Source organism: Camelus ferus, chromosome 7, assembly GCF_009834535.1.
Source record: "Camelus ferus isolate YT-003-E chromosome 7, BCGSAC_Cfer_1.0, whole genome shotgun sequence".
Taxonomy (NCBI): domain Eukaryota; kingdom Metazoa; phylum Chordata; class Mammalia; order Artiodactyla; family Camelidae; genus Camelus; species Camelus ferus.
The window spans coordinates 76,349,942-76,370,212 of record NC_045702.1 but is presented as its reverse complement, the minus strand read 5'-3'; the positions used below and the strand labels follow the sequence as shown (position 1 = coordinate 76,370,212).

General features: G+C 48.7%; 1 protein-coding gene across 14 annotated transcripts in view; it reads left to right on the top strand.

Moving 5' to 3' along the window:
* The window catches only part of ATXN7L1 (ataxin 7 like 1), a 218,317-nt gene extending 199,540 nt beyond the window's left edge, over window positions 1–18,777 (top strand). For 9 of the 14 annotated variants that reach the window (XM_032484200.1, XM_032484201.1, XM_014556119.2 and 6 more), the window contains 6 exons: window positions 2,338–2,530; window positions 5,883–6,004; window positions 7,420–7,725; window positions 10,268–11,219; window positions 14,177–14,251; window positions 15,895–18,777. In XM_032484200.1, the coding sequence (XP_032340091.1) occupies window positions 2,338–2,530; window positions 5,883–6,004; window positions 7,420–7,725; window positions 10,268–11,219; window positions 14,177–14,251; window positions 15,895–15,936 (1,690 nt within the window). In that variant the 3' untranslated portion in view covers window positions 15,937–18,777. The other 5 variants (XM_014556123.2, XM_032484203.1, XM_032484197.1 and 2 more) reach the window with 4 other exon arrangements.
* The last annotated feature ends 1,494 nt before the right edge of the window (window positions 18,778–20,271 follow it).

Here is a 20,271-nt window from a genome sequence, read left to right as displayed (position 1 = left end):
ATGTCTTTTCCTTTAAAACCATGATACTATTATTATATATAACAAAATCCAGCTCACTTTTATCTCCTGCAGGATGGGGAGGTCCTATCATGTTGGGGCTTGAAAAAGGGGTTATGGAAACAACTTAAATCTCCATCAATAGGCTAGTTAAGTAAATGATGATATGTCCACACTGTGGAATACTATACTGGGGGATATTAAAAATGATGATAGATTTCTATACATGGGAAGTTTTCTACAACATCACTAGGTTAAAAAAAAAAAGCATAATACTATATACAGTGTGGTCTAGTTCTTGCTTAAAAATGCACGTGCCTCCTTGCTGTACACTGGAAAGTAACACAACGTTGTAAATCAACTACACTTCAATTTAAAAAAAATTTTTAATACATTTTTTTAACACATGAATGCATAGTAAAGAGGTCTGGAAGGATATAAACCCAAATGGGAGTAGCCCTGGCTCTTGAGTGACAGGGTCATAAATGCTGTTTTCTTTCTTTATGTTTGTGCATCATCAAAATCGTTTCACCGTTTGGGTCTTCAGCTGTAAGCAGGCAGTGGTGGTGTTGCCCTTTTGACACAGGAGAGTAGGGGATGCACCTGGGGAGATGGGGTCTCTGGACTATAGACTTTTGACCTGTGGAATGAATGGCATCTTTGTTTTGTAAGTATAGGAAGGTGATGTTCAATAATAAATTGTCATACCACAGAGTTCTTGTAGTAACGCTGGAAAACTACCTGTGGCCTTAACTGAGGATTTTGTGGGTTTCTTTATTTGTGGCATTATACACATACATAAAATTTACCATTTTAATCACTTCTAAGGGTACAGTTTAGTGACATTAAGTACATTCATGTTGTGGTGCAACCAACACCATCTCCAGCCATCTCCAGAAGTTTTACCATCATCCAGTACTGAAATTCTCTGCCATTAAACACTAACTCCCCATTCACCAGCGCCTGCTAACCTCTGTCTTACTTTCTGTCTCTATGAATTTGACTAGTCTAGGTACCTCGTATCAGTGTAATCCTACAGTACGTGTGCTTTGTGACTGGCTCATTTCCCTTAGCACAGTATCTTTGAGTTTCATCCATGTTGTCGCATGTATCGGAATTTCCTCCCTTTTTGAGACTTAACTAACATTCTGTTGTGTGGATGTACCATGTTTTGTTTATCCATTCATCTATGGATGGATTTGTGGGTTGATCTGCTTTTGTGGCTTTATTTTTGTACGACTGTGCTTTGGGGGTCTGGTTTGAAGTCAAGTATTCGACGCTGAGAAAGATTTCAAAACGACAGAGCGTCCACAGTGAAAATGAGGGAGGAGGGGACACGTCAGCAGAGCTGCTTCATGAAATCTGCGGGGGCAGCTTCCAAAGCAGAATGCGGAAAGCCTTTTTTTTTTTTCCTTCAAAATTTCTTTTTTCTCCAGATCTTTCTCCCTGGCCCATCACCTGGTGAAAGTGGAAAAGCAGCAAAAACAGCCAACAACTAACTCTGACTGTTCTTCTACTGACGTGGACATTTGTTCTGTTTTGTTTTTTACTGCTTAGGAAACGTTAGTGCCACCTCTTACTATGACACTGCTTTTCTATAAGCTTATAGCCATAACTGAGATGCGATCTGTCGGATTGTTTATACACATGGAATTCATTCATTCCTTCACTGAGAAACATATTTCTTCAACACCTACTGTTGAGTCAACCATGCCAGCCCGTGGGTCTGTCTAGTGGCTTGTTAGATGGAAAACATTCATCCTCAGAAGATACAGTTAAACTACATGTGGCTTGATATTAAGAAACAGGCTTGGCTGTGGGGTAAGGAACTTGTGGCCCCATCACTGGGACAAAACATTTTTTTCATGCCAGTATGAAAAGAAATTCATAAAGCCGTAGCTGAGTAGCTCTGTTTGGTCGGTTTGAACTCGTTTACCTGGTCCATCTTCCCATAAGGGTCCACTTTCAAAGAGAAGCAACCTCAGGGCAGGAATACGTTCCTCACATGCAAATGAACGATTCGTAACTGAATTCATGGAAGACTAGTTTTAAGTTAAATGAACTCGGTCACATTCCTGTATTTTCTATTCCGCATCCACTGAAGTTGTCCCTGATGCCCAGGTTCAAGCAGGGCAGAGCCTCAGCTCCAACAGGTCACTGTAGAGAGCTGGGGGCTGCTAATCCCCTCTGCCTGAATTTTCCCCTTGTGTCAATTTGCCACTGACCCCCCTTCCTTGATGTATCAGGAAGGCTCATGGGTCTGCCTCCCGAGCTCTGTAAAGCTGGGTGGGACTTGTTCTGTCAGAAAAGTTTATTCTGTTTGCTCTCTCTTGCCTTTAGACCATCATCTGCAAATAGTATAAGCAGCAGCACATCTTCAAATCACAGTGGCTACACTCCGGAACCCCCGCTGCCCCCAGTTGGAGGAGACCTCGCCAGCCGACTGTCGAGTGATGAGGGGGAGATGGACGGGGCCGACGATTCCGAGAAGTTAGACTGCCATTTCTCCACCCACCATCCTAGACCTCTTGCGGTAGGCCACCTTCTCTTTCTGTCCAGGCATTTTTCTCCCCTGTGCTTTGCGGTATTTAGGTGATTGGGTCAGAATGCATCCTTCCTCAGGAGAGGCCTCCAGGACAGGGCTGTACGAAAGGGCTTCCCCTGGGGTTGAATGATTGCCCCCTTGAAAATCACAGAAGGGAAGGGAATGGCTCCCAGCTGATTACAATCCTTTAAATCCCTGAGTACTTGTGGGCCGCCCTGAAGCCATCCTGCTTGGTGTTTATAGAGGATGACCAGGGAGCTAACCTTCCTGCCTTGCCCATCAAAAATGGAGCCTCTGATTTCCAGAGTTTGTCTAGCCCACTTGCTTTGGAAACCGTCTGTCTGAGCAGTGTGCCAGCGGCCAGCCCTGGCCGGTTTTCTCCCTGTTGGTTCTGAGTTATACTGTTACCAGGAGGTGTGACCATATGGCACCAGAACCCAGTGTGTGTGTGTGTGTGTGTGTGTGTGCGCGCGCGCGCGCGCACGTGTAGGAAGGGAGGAAGGAGTTCACGTCAGCATGATTGCTGATTAACGAAAAGGTCAGCTCAGTTTCTCCCCAGTCCACTTTAACAATTCAGAAGGCCAAGGCCATTGGAACTGAGGTGGGAAGTATAAAGGGCCATGAGCTGGAGGCTTGTTTGTGTTTTCCCTACGGGCACGTAAGAGAAGACTGCCTGGTGCCGCCAGCACAGAGCCGAATTCGGGGAGGCCTGTAACGTGGGCCCCCACGGCCGGCTTGCTCTGCTCCCGGCTTGAGCTCTGCGAGATGAGCTCTGACTACCCCTAGGTCTCATGGACTCTAGGTGAAATCAATCCTGCATCAAGATAGAGGGAGTCCCTCTTCCCTTCTGTCAGTGTGATGAATAAAGGCCAGATTCACTTCCGATTTCTGGGGAGGATGGTGACCTGGGCTTTCCCAACAGCCTGAGCCTCTGCCTCTTGGCCAGGACAGAGATAGGGACAATCAGGGTTGTCTTTGACTGCCAGTAATAGAAAACTCAGCTCATACAAGTGTATGCACTTCGGTCACTGACTGGCCTCACATCACAAGAAGTCTAGAGGTAAGTGGCTCCAGGCTTGGTTCGGCATCTCCACGACGCCCTAGTCCTGAGCAAGTGTCATCTCTGCAATCCTCTTTACGTTTCACGCATGATCTTGAAGCATCAGCTACAGCTCCAATATCACATCGTCACCCAGTGGTATTCTACAAAGGGTAAAAAGGGACAAACAGAAAGGGAGTCTTCTTCTAAGCTGCTATCTTATGTCATTTCTTAAGGAAGAAAATCTTCCTCCTCACATCTGCCAGAAGAAGGTCACATGCCCAATCAGTGGCAGAGAAGGATGGGACCGTAGTAACACAGGATGAAACCAGCCGTGATTCATCCCAAGGTTCTGGGAAGAGACACACCTTCCCTGCTCACTGCTCCATGTCGGGTATTACTAAGAGTGTGGTTCTGTTAGCAAGGAAGGGGCGGGGAGAGCGGAGATGACAGTTGATGAGACTGGCAACCAGTTGGGTCTGCCAGGTGTTCAGCACAGGCCTCTACCGCCCAGCGTGGGGCATATTCTGCGACCAAGGTCTGGAGCCTCTCAGGGCGTTTCGCCTGGCTCCCGTATTGAATTAGAGACACAGGTAGCACCGACAGTCAGGGGCCTCCAGCTTCCAAGTCTGGAAGTGAGTCCGGGCTCTGCCAGACTCTGCAGCACGTCAGGATCTTTGTCCAGATGACAAGCTGCCAGGCACAGTGGATGAGGTCAGCTCTGGGCCCAGCAGGTTTGTGTGCCCTTAATGTTTTGCTGATTTAAACGGAAAGGCCATGGATTTGTTTCTCTACTTTGCCCTTTCTCTCATGGCCAATTGATCCATTAAATCATTTTTGTAATGAACGCTTGTTCAGGGTGTCTTTAGCAAGGAGATGAAGGAAGAAAATATGTCTGGACCTGGACCGGCTCCCACATGCTGCTGGGGACCAGCCTCCGTGTGCGAGGACTCCCTTTGTATGTTTTCTTGCTTGGCCAGGAAGCACTTAATGTCAAAGTGTGGAAAAGAGTTTTTTCAGCAGGAATACCAGATTTGGTGGGTGGCAAGATTTTAACGCAAGCCCCCCTCCCCCCTAAACATAAGCAGAAACAAAACAAAGGGAAGTTCTTGCATTTCCTCCTAAGAACTGTTCCAAAGGCCTGTTCCAGGAAGGGCTCGTGGAACGGGTGCCAGCCCAGCACTGTGTCTGGGATGGAGGCCAGGGAGCTGCTGGGGGAGTCCTGGGGGCGGGGGAGAAGCTGCATTTGAGTTATAGAGTCATTTGCAGACTCGTCTGAGCTCTGACCAGCCAAATGTCACCTTCGCGGAGGCCACTGCTTGCATTTCTGTCTGCTGGCCTTCTGGTTGTCCTAACAGCATCATCAATGATGTTGATTAAACATTTGACTGCTCGTATTTCAGCCTTGTGTTTTAAATGTGATAGTTTGCTTTAAACACTTTGTAGGACCTTATCTGTGTCATCTATCCTTTAGCCTAAATCCCGTCTATCCTCAGACTGAGGAAGAAGAAGAAAGTGGGGTCCCTGGCCCTGTGCATTTATAATCCAGTCGGGCACAGAGGCATCCTGTATGACGTAAAACAGCCACATGGTAATTCCCAGGTGAAACATCATGGAGTGTGTATAGGTGTTGGTGGGGGTTCAGAGTGGCTCGGTGAGTCAGATAAAGTCTTGATTAGGGCCCTGAGGGAGGGGAGCGTTGGAACTGGCCCAGAGAAGAGGAAAGGGGATGGCAGGCAGAGGGAACAGAATGAGCATAAGCTGGGAGGCAGTGACGTGCTCCGGGGGAAGCCCTGCCTGCACGTGCTGATAGGAGTGGGAGGTGAGGTTCGCACCAGGAAAGGAAGGAGTTTAGCTGAGCTGGACGTGAAGTGGCTCTGTTGACAACAGATAGAAAAGGTATGACCAGTTGGCAAAAGAACATCAGAACCAGCAGCTTCCATCACTGTGAGGAGAAGCAGGGACCCACCGGCTTCCTTGAGAAGACGGCTGATGGGACAGGCTGTTGTTTTTTTTTCCCCCAACCTAAAATGCTGGGTCAATCCCAGGTGTGGAGAAGGTAGCCCTTGTTGCCACAGAAGACTGAACGGCACTATCATTGAGTCATCCTGTGAGGTTCTGCAAAAAATCGAGGCGATCTAAGCACCACAGAAATATTTTTGGTTTCAGCACTGTTGGCTTCTCTTTATCTTGAGGAAAATAGTGCCCCTGTGTGCTTTTATGCAAATGTTATTTTTCTCTGTATTGTGTATATTAGCTTATTAACCTGTAATCAGAATTAAATTTTTTTTTTCTTCACAGTTTTGCTCATTCGGGAGTCGGCTCATGGGACGAGGGTACTATGTGTTCGACAGAAGATGGGACCGTTTTCGATTCGCACTAAACTCCATGGTAGAAAAACACTTGAATTCACAGATGTGGAAGTAAGTGAGCGGCTTTCGTGCAGTGTAAGATCAGAGTTGCCCCACAAGTGTCTGAATCCCAGCTTGCTAAGTGAATGTCACCAACTGGCTTTCCATAGAATGAAATGATGCTGAAGTCAGGGTTCCTGATTGATTTTTCAATGTCAGCCCCTCATCATGACTTGCCTATAGTTTTTCAGGGGCTGTATGATGTGTGCTAAGCTTTGTCTTCTTTCACGACCATTTATGAGTTGGCAATCTAAACAAAATGAAAACGTGTTAGGCAAGACCTTGTTTATTGAACAGTGTTCAAGGGCCTTTTTGCTGTGACTAAGAACATTTAAGGATATTAAGAAAAATGCCTCTGTTTGTAATGTTAATGCTACGATGTCAATACTAAAAATTTCATCATGGTTCTGGACCAATTTGTCATTGTTTAATGTCCCACTGATAAAAGAACATAACAGCGGCCAACAGGGCAGATCCTGGGCCACGCTGCGAAGTTGGTTAAGCTTGTCTTTGGCCCTTCCCACCTCCCTAGGACGCTCCTCTCACCTCTACCTGTACGTCTCTCTACCCCAATCTCAGCTTATGTCCCATTTCTCTAAGGTCCTTTTATTCTCCCACACCTCCCGATGTATTTACATTTTAATAGATTCATAAAAAGGGAAGAATCAGCCTTCTTGTCTTGGGGAGATGCTCTTGTGCACAATGACAGGCTAGACCCTCTCAAACCACAGCATGCAAGGAACTGCCATTCCGGCCACTTGGTAGTGCCAGGCCAGCCCCCCGGCTGTCCCCAGCCCCCACTCCCACAAAGGTGAGCTCTGAAGATGGCATCTTTCACAGAACCATGGATTCCTCAGCTCTAGTCCTGGAGGGTCCAGGAAAGCCAGTGCTGTACCCCTCCCCCTGCCCTGTGAAGCGCAGGAAGTAGGATGGGGACGGAATTCAAAACCTGCCCTCTCCCAGGCAGTGATGGCACCTCAGCCCCTGTTCACCACGATGCCCAAGGAGCTTCCAGAACTTCCAAGAGAAGTAAGCCCCACTGCGCCTGCAGGCTCTCAGAGTAGACAGGATCACATGTTGACACTTCCTGTGAAGTAGGAAAGGGCCACAAGAGAAGCTTATCGATTCTTCTCACCTAAGTGACTGCCCAATGTGTCTAAAAGCCCCCCTGACATCGACCTGTGTCCCTTCTAAACAGCCGCAAGTTGGCACTGCCTGCGGGGTTGCTGGGCTCTCGGTTACTCTATGGTTGAGCCTTCTGCGCGTGTGTCCCCAGCATGGCAGCCAGCCCGGTGGTCCCCACAGCCCTTTTTTGCTCTCCTGTGTTGTGGAAGTGTAAATCCCGGACACGTGGAAGGAATGTGTTGATCTGTCTTTCGCTGCCTGGTGTCCTGTCAGCTCAAGCTCCATATTCCTTTCCTCCCCAGGAACAGAAACCCGAGCCACAGGGCATCAGGTCCCTCCCCCCTTTTCAGGACTTGCCTAACCAATCTGCTGTCACTGAGCAACATTGGGGCTGCCTGGGTGTCAACACTGGAGAGCGTAGCACCCCGCTACCCTCTCAACCTCGCTGCCCAAACCCCAGGCCCCGACGGGCCCGAACCTGGAGGGATGGCAGCCGATGGGGGCGTGGAAGACATTAGGAAGAAAAGGAACGGCCAAGACTCTTTTTTCTTTAACAAGCATTTAACTCTGCATCAGGAGACGCCAGCACAGTATTCTCTTTCAGCCAGGTCAGCATCTGGATCTCCATGCCAGCTGGCAGGGGAGGAGGGGCGCTGTCAGTAATTTATTCGCATCTGTGGGCTTTTGGATGGGACTTCCCTAGGCCAGTGTGCAGAGCTTAAGCCAGGGTACAGCCCGCCAAGCTGAAATCCACTGCTATTTGGCACCTAGAAAAGCACATTAACTATCTAGCATTGGGGGAGGGGTTCCCGGGGACAGTGAGCTACCACACGCCCCTTGCCCTGCCTCTCCCCTGCCCCATGTCCCCTCCTGCCCCTGCTGTCCACTTAAGATGAGCAGGGAGAGGAAGGAAAGAGGTAGAAAGTATGCAGAAAAACAGCACCCATCCCAGTGCTGAGGTTCAGCCAGGGAAGCCTGGGAACTCCAGCTCTGCCAGTCAGCACATGCTGAAGCCTGAATTCATACTATTTAATGGGAAAACGACAAATCGGGATGCTCAGAGTAGACCCCAGTTATGGTCATCGATTGGGGTCCTCTGCAAATGAGCTACCCGGTATTTGTCAGTAACTTTTTATTACAAGTAACTGCCAACCCTCTGCCCACATGGATTTTTCTCTGTACTTCAGCTGGTACGAAGAAGCTTGAGTCAAGGCCAGATGGAGTGGGATGCCTGTTAGAACCGCGGGAGGCACCCGACAGCAGAGACACTGTGGTGTGCTGCGGCTGCGGGCTCTGACAAATGGGCCCTGGGGCTATTAGGAAGGGGTTGTGCAGTGCCAGACAGTTCCAAGGGCGTGGGTAGACCTTCCCGGTCTGATTTATGGGAGTCCTGGCCCGGCATGCATAGTTACGTGGCTGCTGAGAAATCACCTGCTCACCCATCCACCACCCATCCATCCATCCATTCATCTACTCATCATTCATTGCAACAGGTACTAATGAAGCACTTGTTTAGTGTTGACAGGATCTTTTACTTTCTTTAGGCTTGAGACAAAATAGATTTTCAAACACCATCACAGCCACGCTGGGTTCGGCAATATTTTTCTCTAGTATGTGATCTCCACAGTCTGATGTTTTCAAGGACCCTACGCTTATATGTTCAAGGATTGCTCTGAAGTCCACCCTAAGGATGGAAGCCATAGGCTCCACCAAATTGCAGGCAGAAAACTGAATCCTCAGAGAGAGCAGCTCCAGGAGAGCCACTTCCTCCTCAGCAGGGCCTCTGTGCAGGGTCCCAGGCCCCTTGGCCTGACGCCGCACTGCAGCCAGGAGGGGGCCTCCAAGGGGAGAAGGGACTGTGGGAGGGCCCCTCTCACACCTGCACCCCTTTAGCACTGCTTTCCAAGAAGCAGAGCTGGTTCCTAATTTCTGGGGAGGTCCAGCTATACTGAAAATGATTTCCAGGGGCAGCGGGGAGGGGAACAAGGTGAAAAACAGGAAAGAGCCAGTTTGAAAATACTCACCTGGTTCCTGAAGTCAGCATCCTTTCCTAAAAAGTCAGGGATAGATGGTGGCCCCCGAGGCCCCCATGCTCCTCCCGGTCCCCAGAGTAGCAGCAACGTGGACCCAGGTCATGGTTTGGAAGTAGAAGCTGCTGCCAACCAAGTCAAAAGACAGAACTTGCCAGGAGGCCCCGAGAGTTACCTGCCACCTGGTGCTCACCTTGGCTCCACAGTGTAGAAGACGGAGAGTTTGTTCCCAACTCTCCCCTACCCCCAACTTTCAGGAAGACCCCGCCCCATCTGTATGTTCTCCTGCATTTATCTCCAGAACAAACTAGAAATTCCTGATCCCTTCTCTGGATCCACCAGGGTCCCCGTTCTCTTCCCCCTTCCTAAACAAGGGCCAGGAAGACCTATTGGAGGGCAGACACGCCCCAGTCATAGCTCCTGAGTGAGAGCTGAGGCAGGGTGAGGCGAAGAGGAGAAAACAGGGCCAGCAGCTTGAGCTGACGTGGACGTGCCCCCCTGCAGGGTAATCAGAGGCTGCAGACGGCAGGAGGACGCTGGCCTGTGAGGAGACAGGTGTTTCCCAGAGTGCTTCCAGCCAAGAGCAGGGTGGGGAGGTAGGGGACCGGAGGGGCTGGGAGGCCCTGAGAGGCAGTGGGCAGAGCTGCAGGGGTGCAGGGGGATGCTCTGGCCCACGTGTGCAGGTGGCAAAGCCCCGTCCTCGCACTTCTTACTTCAAGCCAGGACCTAAGTGTGAAATGACCACTCCTCATTAAAAACCACCTTCATCACTGCCAGCGGGGAAAAAATGGAGAGGAATATGGTTGGGGAAATTTATATTCTAAATAACATTCGCCTTTGATTCATGAACCCAAATCAGCCATTATCCAGTAGCAAAGCATGGAGAAAAGGATGTGAAAACCTGAAAGTGATGAAAACTAGGTTGCTGGATGTTGCAATGTGGGGGGACCATAGGGGAGGGCCATAATTCAGATTTTGCCATCCGTCAAGGCTTCATTTTCCATAGTCTGGTTCCACCAGGGTTTTCTCTGTAGCCCTGATGCTCACACTTAATCGAGCTTCTGGAGCAATGCCAAGCCTATTTCTCACTGTTTCTCTTTCACTCTTCTCTCATGTTTAGGAAGATCCCACCTGCGGCAGATAGCCCCATGCCCTCGCCAGCAGCCCACATCACCACCCCTGTTCCAGCATCCGTTTTACAGCCTTTCAGCAACCCCAGTGCTGTGTATCTTCCTTCAGCTCCCATCAGCTCGAGACTCACCTCTTCTTACATAATGACATCAGCCATGCTCTCAAATGCAGCTTTTGTGACATCGCCGGACCCGAGCGCCCTCATGTCACACACCACAGCTTTCCCTCATGTGGCCGCAACCCTCAGCATCATGGACTCAACCTTCAAGGCCCCATCTGCCGTGTCCCCGATACCAGCTGTCATACCTTCCCCATCCCACAAGCCATCCAAAACCAAAACCAGCAAATCCTCAAAAGTCAAAGACCTGTCCGCCCGTAGCGACGAGTCTCCAAGTAACAAAAAGAGGAAGCCGCAGTCTTCGACTTCCTCCTCCTCCTCCTCCTCCTCCTCCTCATTATCCCTGCAGACATCCTTCTCGTCCCCATTGTCAGGGCCCCACAAAAAGAACTGTGTTTTGAATGCCAGTTCCGCTTTGAACTCCTATCAGGCGGCCGCTCCCTATAACAGTCTGTCCATGCACAACTCAAACAATGGGGTGAGCCCACTCAGTGCCAAACTGGAGCCCTCAGGACGGACCTCGCTGCCCAGCGGCCCCGCGGACCTAGTGAGACACGTGGGCTCGGTGGGCGGCAGCAGTGACTCCTGTCCCCTCTCTGTGCCCTCCCTTGCAGGGGACCTCTCTCTGGCCTCACACAATGCCGTGTCTTCTCTGCCCCTCTCTTTTGACAAATCAGAAGGAAAAAAGCGTAAGAACTCAAGTTCTAGTAGCAAAGCCTGTAAAATCACTAAAATGCCTGGAATGAATAGCGTTCACAGAAAGAACCCGCCCAGCCTTCTGGCACCGGTGCCCGATCCCGTTAACAGCACCTCCTCTCGGCAGGTAAGGGACCCGTCCTTCCAGGAGCCTCCCAGCACCGCCCTGGGGAGAGGGGCCGGGGGAGCTGGGGAGCAACCCTGCTTAGCCAGGTGGCCCAGACAGGTAACGCAAGCCTGAGTCCGGTCCTTGCTGCCCTGTGGGCAGTTCCACCCTCTGCTCTGAGAGTAGTTTATTTAACAAACACTTTCTACGGTGCCCACTACATGCTAGGTGCTGTTCCAAGTCCCAAACAAGTATAACCTCATTTAATCCTCACAACAAACCAGTGCAGTGAGTGCTGTAATCACCACCTTACAGATGAGGAAACTGAGGCACAGATTCTGAGTTTCCTGCCCCGCCCTATTGTGAATCTGGAGTTCTGAGGAGGATTTCATTGAAGATGTCTGTTGCCGGGCAGTTTTATCTGATCTCTTGGCAGCCCCTTAGGAAGAACGAGAGACCCAGGCCAGTTACATGATGACCTGGGTCCCACCTAGGGGGTGGGAGCTCGTGCTTCCAGCTCCCAGGTGACTGCTGTTCTCGCTTTACCAGGCTCCCTTCTCCTAACATAACTTTCCTTCCTAAAGGGACCCTGCAGCTCACACCAACTGATGCAGAAATGTTCAAGGCCACTGTACAAAGAGGAGGGAATATTGTGAGGGGAGATGGGGGAATGTGACCTAGTCCAAGGAGAACATGTGTTTCTCTCCCTTGAGCTCTGTTCTCACCCTCAAGTCTAGTCTTCACCTTGGGCTGGAAAAGCCACTTAGGAAACCCCCCAGCTGACTCTGGTGCCATTTGGTAGAGGAGCAAGCAGAAGGGGGAGGGGCTGGCCCGGGGTTCAAGTCCAGCGGGGACTAGGGGGGACCAGCCGGGATAGCGTGCACAGACTGTAACACCAGCCCCAGGTCCACAGCCACAGACTTAAGTGGGCCTGTCCCGAAGCCTAGGCCCCTCTGGGGATGAGGACTTTGGAGAGATGAGAGGCAGTGGTTAAAAAGCTGTTTTCCTGTTTTGCGTCATCTTTATATGAGACTTGTTAACCTCACGAAGAGAACATCTTGAGGGGGATTCAAGTACAGAAAAAACAAGTTTGGATCTCAGGGGCCAGACAAGCTGCAACCTGAGGTCCAGGTATGGGTTGTGGAGGACATAGGTCCTCTCATCAGAGCCCAGACACTCAGACATAGCTGCAGATTCCCTAGTTCCAGGGGTTCAGGGGAGGGGGCCAGCACCCACAAGGCCCCACCTGAGACTAAACCTTGGGTTCATGTCACCTCCAGGTCTCAGGACAGAGGCCAGAGCCAGGGGTTCGTAAACTTGAATGTGCACATGAATCCGTTGCAGTGGGGAGGGGTCTTGGTAAAATGCAGATTCCAGGATAGCAGGGCTAGGGTAGATCCTGAGAGTCTGCATTTCTAACAGGCAAGCCCTAAGCAGCAAGGCTATAGTGTCACCCATGTTGGATGAATTTCTAGCAGCTAACACATTCTTATGGGATGGTTTCTATTTCAAGCACTTTAGGTATATTCACCTGTTATTACCCCCATTTTACAGATGAGTAAACCAAGGTACAGGAAGGTTAAGAAATGTGCCCACAGTCACACAGAAAGTAAATAATAGGGGTGGGATTTACACCCAGGCAGTTTGGCTCTGGAGTCTGGGCTTTTAACCTCTATGCCTCTGTATTAATCAAGTGCCTCTGTATTGAGTAAATGTGGCTCTGTTGAGTCTTTGGTCTGCAGGACTATATGAAATGTTTAGTAAACATGAATTCATCAAAACCAGTGGTGAAAGGACCAGACAAGCTTCCATCAGAGAGTGCTCGTCAGGAGGGAAATCCAAAAAGCTGATGGATTTAACAGCTACCTTGGGTCTAGGCAGTATTGGTTCTTTAATGCAGGTATATCTGGATGCTTGTCACCAGGCTATTACAAAAAGGCTTTTCCAGGGTCACCACTGGTGATCTCCAGGTGTTGGGGAACAGCCTTTGGAATCTGTGTTGCTTCTGTTAGGAGACTGGAGGAGGCATGGCGTGAGTGAAGTTGAGAAATTCCAGGTAAACATGTGCTTTGGGGACCAGCTGGGGATCTATTTAATTGTGTCTGGTAGGTGTAAGGCCAGAATTTGCCACGGAGATATTTAATCATACAAAAAAAAAGACTGCGACTGTTGGGCAGATGTCTTTCTGCAAAGACGAGTTAGAATTAAGGTAGAAAACGAGCTCTTTATTGGAGCTGCCTTGGGGTACCGTGCTCCCCTGAGGACCCAGCCCACTAAGTGCCCAGGTAAATCACGGAGAAAGGGGAGGAGCCTGATCGTCACACCCACATGCCCCCAGGGCAGCCCTCCTAGGAAAGACCCCGCTCCACCTCCCGCTGGAAGGGGACGTCCAATGCCATCTTGCTTTTTTTCTTAAGAAGTATTACGGGAAAACTGACTCAGAAAAAGACACAGACATTCATTCCCAGCTGGTCCAAAGGAGTCTGGGCTGGAGACAAGATGGGTCTGGTACTGCGCTCACAGGTGAAAAAGCTGAGTTCAATGCTCCCAGGAGTGAGTCTGATGCTTAGTCCTCCTCCCTGAAACTTGCAGTCTGGGAAGCGGAATTAAGAGCTTTCCTCCTGGGGAGGGTATAGCTCAGTGGTGGAGTGCATGGCTAGCATGCACGAGGTCCTCACCAGTACCTCCATTAAAATAATAAGTAAATAGGTAAACCTAATTCCTCTGCAAAAAAAAAAAATGAGTTTCCCTCCATTCCGCTTTGCCTCTGGGATGAGAAGGGCATCATTAAGTTCCCGCACTCACTTCCTCTGCCATTTAAGATGGAAACACGAGTCCCGAGTCCCGGGCAGCGGGAGGAGCGCGCGCGCCCTACTGCGCAGGCTCCTCCGCTGGCGTCACGCTACGTCACGTGGTGGCGGCGGGTCTCTCCGCCGCTGGCGCCTGCGTCTGAGGAGGACTTCGCTGGTGTCTTTCAGGTTGGGAAAAACAGCAGCCTAGCTTTGTCACAATCCAGTCCTTCAAGCATATCCAGCCCCGGACACAGCCGACAGGTAAGTTCCTGGGGGGCAGAGGGCCCTAGGGTCGTCAGCAGGGCGGGAAGAATGCCGCGGGGTGGGGGCTGGTCAGAACCTGGTTCACATCTCGTGTCCAGTTAAGACAATGGCTACCCGGCGTGCGAAGCTCGGTCTTGTTGTAATTAGCTGTGTGCCCCTGGGCAAGTTACTGAACTTCTCTGTGCTTTAGTTTCCTCGCCTGTAAGATGGGGATCATCGTGGCCCCTCCCTCATGTGGCTTTTGTGAGGATTAATTTAATTTAGTCACATAAAGCCTTTCCATAATGCCTCAGACATAGTGAACACACGTATTAGCTGTTGCTGTTACTGTTAGCAGCTGTATGATAGTAGGCAGATTCTCTGAGTCTCGGTTTCTCTGTCTGTTAAATGGCAAAATTGTTGCCTACCTCCTCAGGTTATTGTGAAAATTAAGATGCTGTTGACGAAGGGGCCTTGCTCACGGCCAGTATCAGTCAGCGCTTTCTCAAGGCCTCTGGTGAGCTGTAGCTGCCACTCAGGATGTGGTTTCATGGCGGGACTATTCAGAGTGGATTTTGGAGTTTTCCTAAACCTGAGGTGTGAGAGTCGTCAGTGTAGAAGTGGTTTTGTTCAGTGGACTGCGTGCACGCCCCGGGGAGGCCAGGGAGGGTGGGGTGGGGCGGGATTGTGCGCGTTCTGCGTGGTTGGAAAACCTGCATGCGTGGCTGTGATGTTATCTTAGAAGTGCCATAGGTTTCGTAGATACCCAGTTGCAGTGTGTCTGCACTTTGGCCTTTGAAGTTTCTCCACAAATTTTGGGTGGAGTTGGGGTGAAGGTTATAGGAGACAGCTTGTCAGGGAGTGTGTCTTCATTTGAGTCCTTGTGGCTGGTTTGGGCCTGAGCACCTGCAGCCCATCCTCTGTGCTAGGGATGGACGTGGGGCTCCGTCAGTCTACCTGTTGAAGGCAGGCCTCCTGCAGGGCTGCCGGGCGCTCTGGGAAACGGCACCTTGACCCTTACCAGGCACTTACCTGTGCGATCGCCGACTCTGGGAACGCCTGCTGGGTACCTATATCGCTGGCGGTCAGCCTGAGCGAATGTAATAATAATACCGACACCTGCCAGTCCTTGAGCCCTTTCTCCGCAGGCTTGTGCTCCGTCCCTCACATGCGTTACACACATTTAAACCTCTTAACAATCTGGTGGGTGGGTGGGGACAAAATGATTATCCTCCTTTTATAGATGAAGATGGAGGAACTTGGAGCCAAACCTCTATCTCCAAAGCCTCTGTGCTTCACCCAGCACTGTACTTCTTCCTTATTCTCCGTGCCGTTTGCAGGTTAGGTAGGAAAAGGTGAACTAAGAGAGGAAAAAAATGAAGACATGAATTATCCCGGTTCTCTCCCCTGGAGAGGAGCCCTGTGAATCTACGGGATTTGTCCCTGCAATTTTTCCTCTACAGCTAGGATCTCTGTGGCTCCTTTCCATTTACAACCGTCACCCCACTTGCTCATCCCAGCTGTCTTTTGCCAACTTGCAGGAGCTGGGGTGGCAGCCTTTTTATTATAGAGGAGGAAACTGAGGGTTCCCTCTTTAATTCTCATGGGCAATCCCAAATGTATGTTTTTGAAACAAGCTTTTCTTTTCTTTTCTTTCCTAGAAGACCACAAACAGAACTGGCAGGATAAGGACTCTTCCATAACAAGACTATGAAGCCACTTCCAAACCAATGCCTGGCCCCCGGACCCCACCCCTGGAGGCTGAGGCCGGAGGAGGGAGGGGCGTGGGCAGTGGGAGAGAGTCTATTTCCTGTGCCCTGCCTGTGGCTCTGGCCTTTCTTCTTTTTTTAATTGACCAATTTTTAGTTTTGAGGAAAAAGAAAAAAGGCAAAAGAACTCAAATTTGAGATTTACAGAAAACAGTACCAGTGTTTTGTTTCCGTTCTTTCATTTGCCACGTGTATACCTTCCTCGGAGTTTGGGGTCATTCCTCTAGCTTCTGATGCTGCTACTGCATCATCTTGCTCCCGCCCCGAGAGCAGACACTGCAGAATGTCAGTTCCTGGTTGGCGTCCTCTGAAACTCTTGAACTTGAGCACTGGCGGTGCTGCTTTCCTCGTTCTCTCCCACCCATCCCTTCCATCACCTCCTACCTGCCACTCTCTGGGTCCCCACAGGCCATCAGAGGAGCGGGCTCTCCCAAGCTCCCCTCTGGACGGCATGCTGGGGGAGAAGGGTCTTTGCTGGGAAGCAGCCCGTGTTTGGGGAGAGCTGGAGAGTGGGCTGAGTGCCTTCCTCAGGTTCCTAGGGCACTTCAGCACAGTGGGAGCCAGATGCTGTGGGCAGAGTTGAGAACAGCGGCCATTTAATGATGGGGCTCATGCAGGACCGCAGTCCAGCTGTGCATCTCGGGTTAGGGGAGGGGCGGGAACGGGCCTAGGACGTGGCGGGAAGAAGGGCGTGGGGGTGGGAGAAAATATCCTCAAAAGATGATGGGAACTGGGCCACTGTGATCATCTGAGCTTGGAATTCACGCTGCAAAATCCCTTCCAGGGCACCGGGTTCGAGGGCCGAAACCTGGGTGAGTCCCAGGGGGAGGAGTCCCAGGGAAAAGGGCAGGAGGCCCCAGAAAGCCACTCAGGAGGAGGTACGGTGCCCACAGCTGTGGAAGTTCCCAAGCTGCCCTCCAGGGCTAGGCAAGATGAGGAAAAGCGGGGCTGAAGGCAGGGCCTGCGGGAAAGCTGCCCTGGAGGGTTAATTGCCAAACTGCCAAACCCCCGATGAGAAGGAATACTAGCGTTGCCCACCCATCTCCGTGGCCTGGGCTACAGGGCCCCGTGGACTCTGCACACCCATGGGTCAGCTCCAGGCAGGTTATGAGGAGCTCCCACGCAGACACCGCCACCCCAGGAAGGAGTGGTCAGGCCACTGTTCATGGAGAAGAGCTGGGAGGGAGAAGCTGGAGGCCTGCAGCTGTAAAATTGTCATACTGGGGTTTTGAAAGAACTGCAATATCCTGAGCTCTAGTTGGGAATCATAATCAGGAGATGAATTCACCATATATAATAGGTATTCTGTGCTGTGAATCGTGTAACTTTGCATACGATATAATGGCAGAGAATCTGAGGAGGTTTTGCTTCAGCCCTAAGTCAGAAATGAATACCTATTTTGCAGCTGGACATAAACCCTCATCTCCACCCTGAAGTTTTCGTTTTCTTTCCCATTCCCCACCCCTACCCCAAAACCCAAACCCAAAGATCAGACTACTGTTCAGTTTCACCACGTGATTGGATTTTGCGAAGACGGGAGGCAAATGGAGTGATTTGCATCAATGGAGTTGCACTGACAGTGTTTCTTAATAGGATTACTAAAATTTTTAATATAAAATGATTTTTTAAAAATCAGGAGTTGATATTAGGTACTAGGACATTAGTTCAGATGATTTCATTTTTATTTCTACAGTGTTAAAAGTGCACTTATATGCTGGTTTATTTCCATCTTGGGAAAAAGAGACTGCAAATTGAAGGGAAGATTGTTACTTTTTTCTTTTAAAAAAAAGGTTAAGGCAGATTTTAAGACTTATAAATGTTTAAGAAATTATAAACAAGGTTAGACCCTTTGAAAAAAGTTTAGAAGATATTCTTAAAGTAAATTTTTATAGTGTTAATTTTGTAATAATTTATGTTTTACTATATTACAGAGCTAACTGACCAGAATAGTTTCAGAAACAATATGAAACTTAGGAAAGTTGAAGCAATGTTTATATTTTTAAAATGTTCTTTGAATTATGTTTTTATTGTACATTTCTCCAGACTGAAAAGTATGTACATATCTTTGTTATTTTTGCACAATTTTTGTCTCGTTCGGTTTTAGAAGTCTTTTTTTTTTTAATAACTTATTTTGAGTTGTAATACTTGCAGGAGTAAAAACAAACAAAATCTCAGCAACAGAATAACCCTCTGATTTATAAACTCTTAACTCAAAGAGGGAAAACAAAGGTTGAGAGATTAAGTGGCTGCTTCTGAGAAATAATGTCTCGACAGGGACTAAAGGAGCAATTCAGTGGATTTTAAACATTTTAGCTCTCTACATCTTGAATTGCAAGCTGGAATAAAGAGGCTCCCCACCGAATGCTGCTTACTTGGTGAAAGACTGGCTCTGACCAAGGTGAGGACATTTCTGGAAAACTGAGCAAAAAGGGAAAACCCACGGTGTTTCTTCCTTCACAATCAACTACAGGTTTACTTTATAATGATGTATTCAAAACTCACAGCTTGAAACATGGAATGCAAATAAAAGGTTTTCTTTCGGTTTGTTTGAATGGAGTTCAACTGGACCCGGCTATAAAGCATCATTAGGGGGATATCCTTTGGGTACATGTGTTCTGCACACCCCACTCAGCCCTCTCTCCCGGCCCCTTGACTGCACACACCCCCGTCTGCCTGAAGATCTAGTGACTTGTTGTCAGCCACAGAGGCTCGAAAGCTCTGGTTGTTAAGCATCACACAATGCATAGACCTGTCAGCCATAAAAAAAAAAAAAAAGAAAAAAAAAAGCGACCTGGATAACTTGTATGCCTTCTTTTGTATCAATGTACCAATTGTAAATAATGCTGATCAACCTTTGTAGAGAATAGTTTATACAGCATATTCTATTACTGCTGATTCTCAGTGAACTCTTGTTTTAAAAAAGGAAAAAAAAGAAATTTTCTATTTACACCCTATATTTTGTTATGCTGTCGGCCCATGGCACTTTAACAAAACTCTGTGGGTTTTACGTAGCTGGTCAGTCATGGGGTATATTAAATAACTGTTGTTGCACAGACGAGAAATTTGCACCTGCTCATTTGTCCTTTCCTACTACCGATTTTAGAACCTTTTCCAGAAGAATTTTGAAGAAAGCATGTCCAAACATTCGAAACAAATGCCACACTTGTGGAGTGGGTTTCTTTTCTACGATTCATATTTTGTAACACTAAATATTTTCCTTCTTTGTCCCGCACCTTTCTGTATTAGCACTATCAGATAGAATTCATTCCATGCCTGTGATATTGTAAGCAGAATACATGTCTAAAGTAGGTGTAAATAGTAAATTCTATGGCTTACAGTTTTAAAAAGGAAAGAACAAACATGTATCTATTGATACTGCCGTGGTTTAGCACCAGGCCTGGAGACATTCTCCAGTGATTGATTGTATTTTTTTTTTTTGCTTTTTTTTTTTTTTTTTTTTTTTGGTAACATGGCTTTGTAAATAAAATAATTTATATGTTTGTAAAACAAAGTCTTTGGGTTTTCATGAAATGTAGATTTTTGGTTTGGGGGTTTTTAAAAAATTCTTTTAGGTGTAAGTGTTCTCTCACCAGATCAGCCTTCCTGCTAGAACTCACATTTAAGGTGTAGGAAAGAGGAGAGTGAGTTTGTTCAACAGATACTTACGGAGCCTCCTGTCCGTGGCTGCCCTGAGCTAGGCACTCTGCTCCATGATGAGAAACAGACACAGTCTCAGCTGCTTTCTGGAAGCACCCTGGTGGCGGGGAAAGTAAATAAACACTATCAAACGTGTAATTACAGATTGTGGCCAATTCGATGGTAGAAAAAACTGAGTTCTATGAGAGAAAAATAACAGGAGAAACTGATGTAAAGTGGGTGGGAGGGTGTTGCTATTAGGGAGTTCCCTCTGAAGGCAGAAAGTGCAGGGCGTATAGTCCCAGGCATAGACGGTCCACAGTGGAAAAAGTTGGGTGAGTTCTTGGAGCCAAAGGAAGAGCCACTGTGGACGGAGCAGGGGGAGAGAGATGGACAGACGGCACAGCAAGGTCACAAAAGGCTTCATAGATTGGATTTCATGCTCAGTTCAGTGGGAATCGTTTGAAGGGCTTTACGCAAGGGCCTGACATGATCTGTGAAAAGATCACCCTAGTTGCTGTGCAGAGAATCCTTTGGGAGCTTTCACAGGAGATCCGGGGAGACATGATGTTAGTGTCGTCCCAGGATGGTGACGGTAGGTATAAAGAGAAGTGAGTAGATTCAAGATACTTT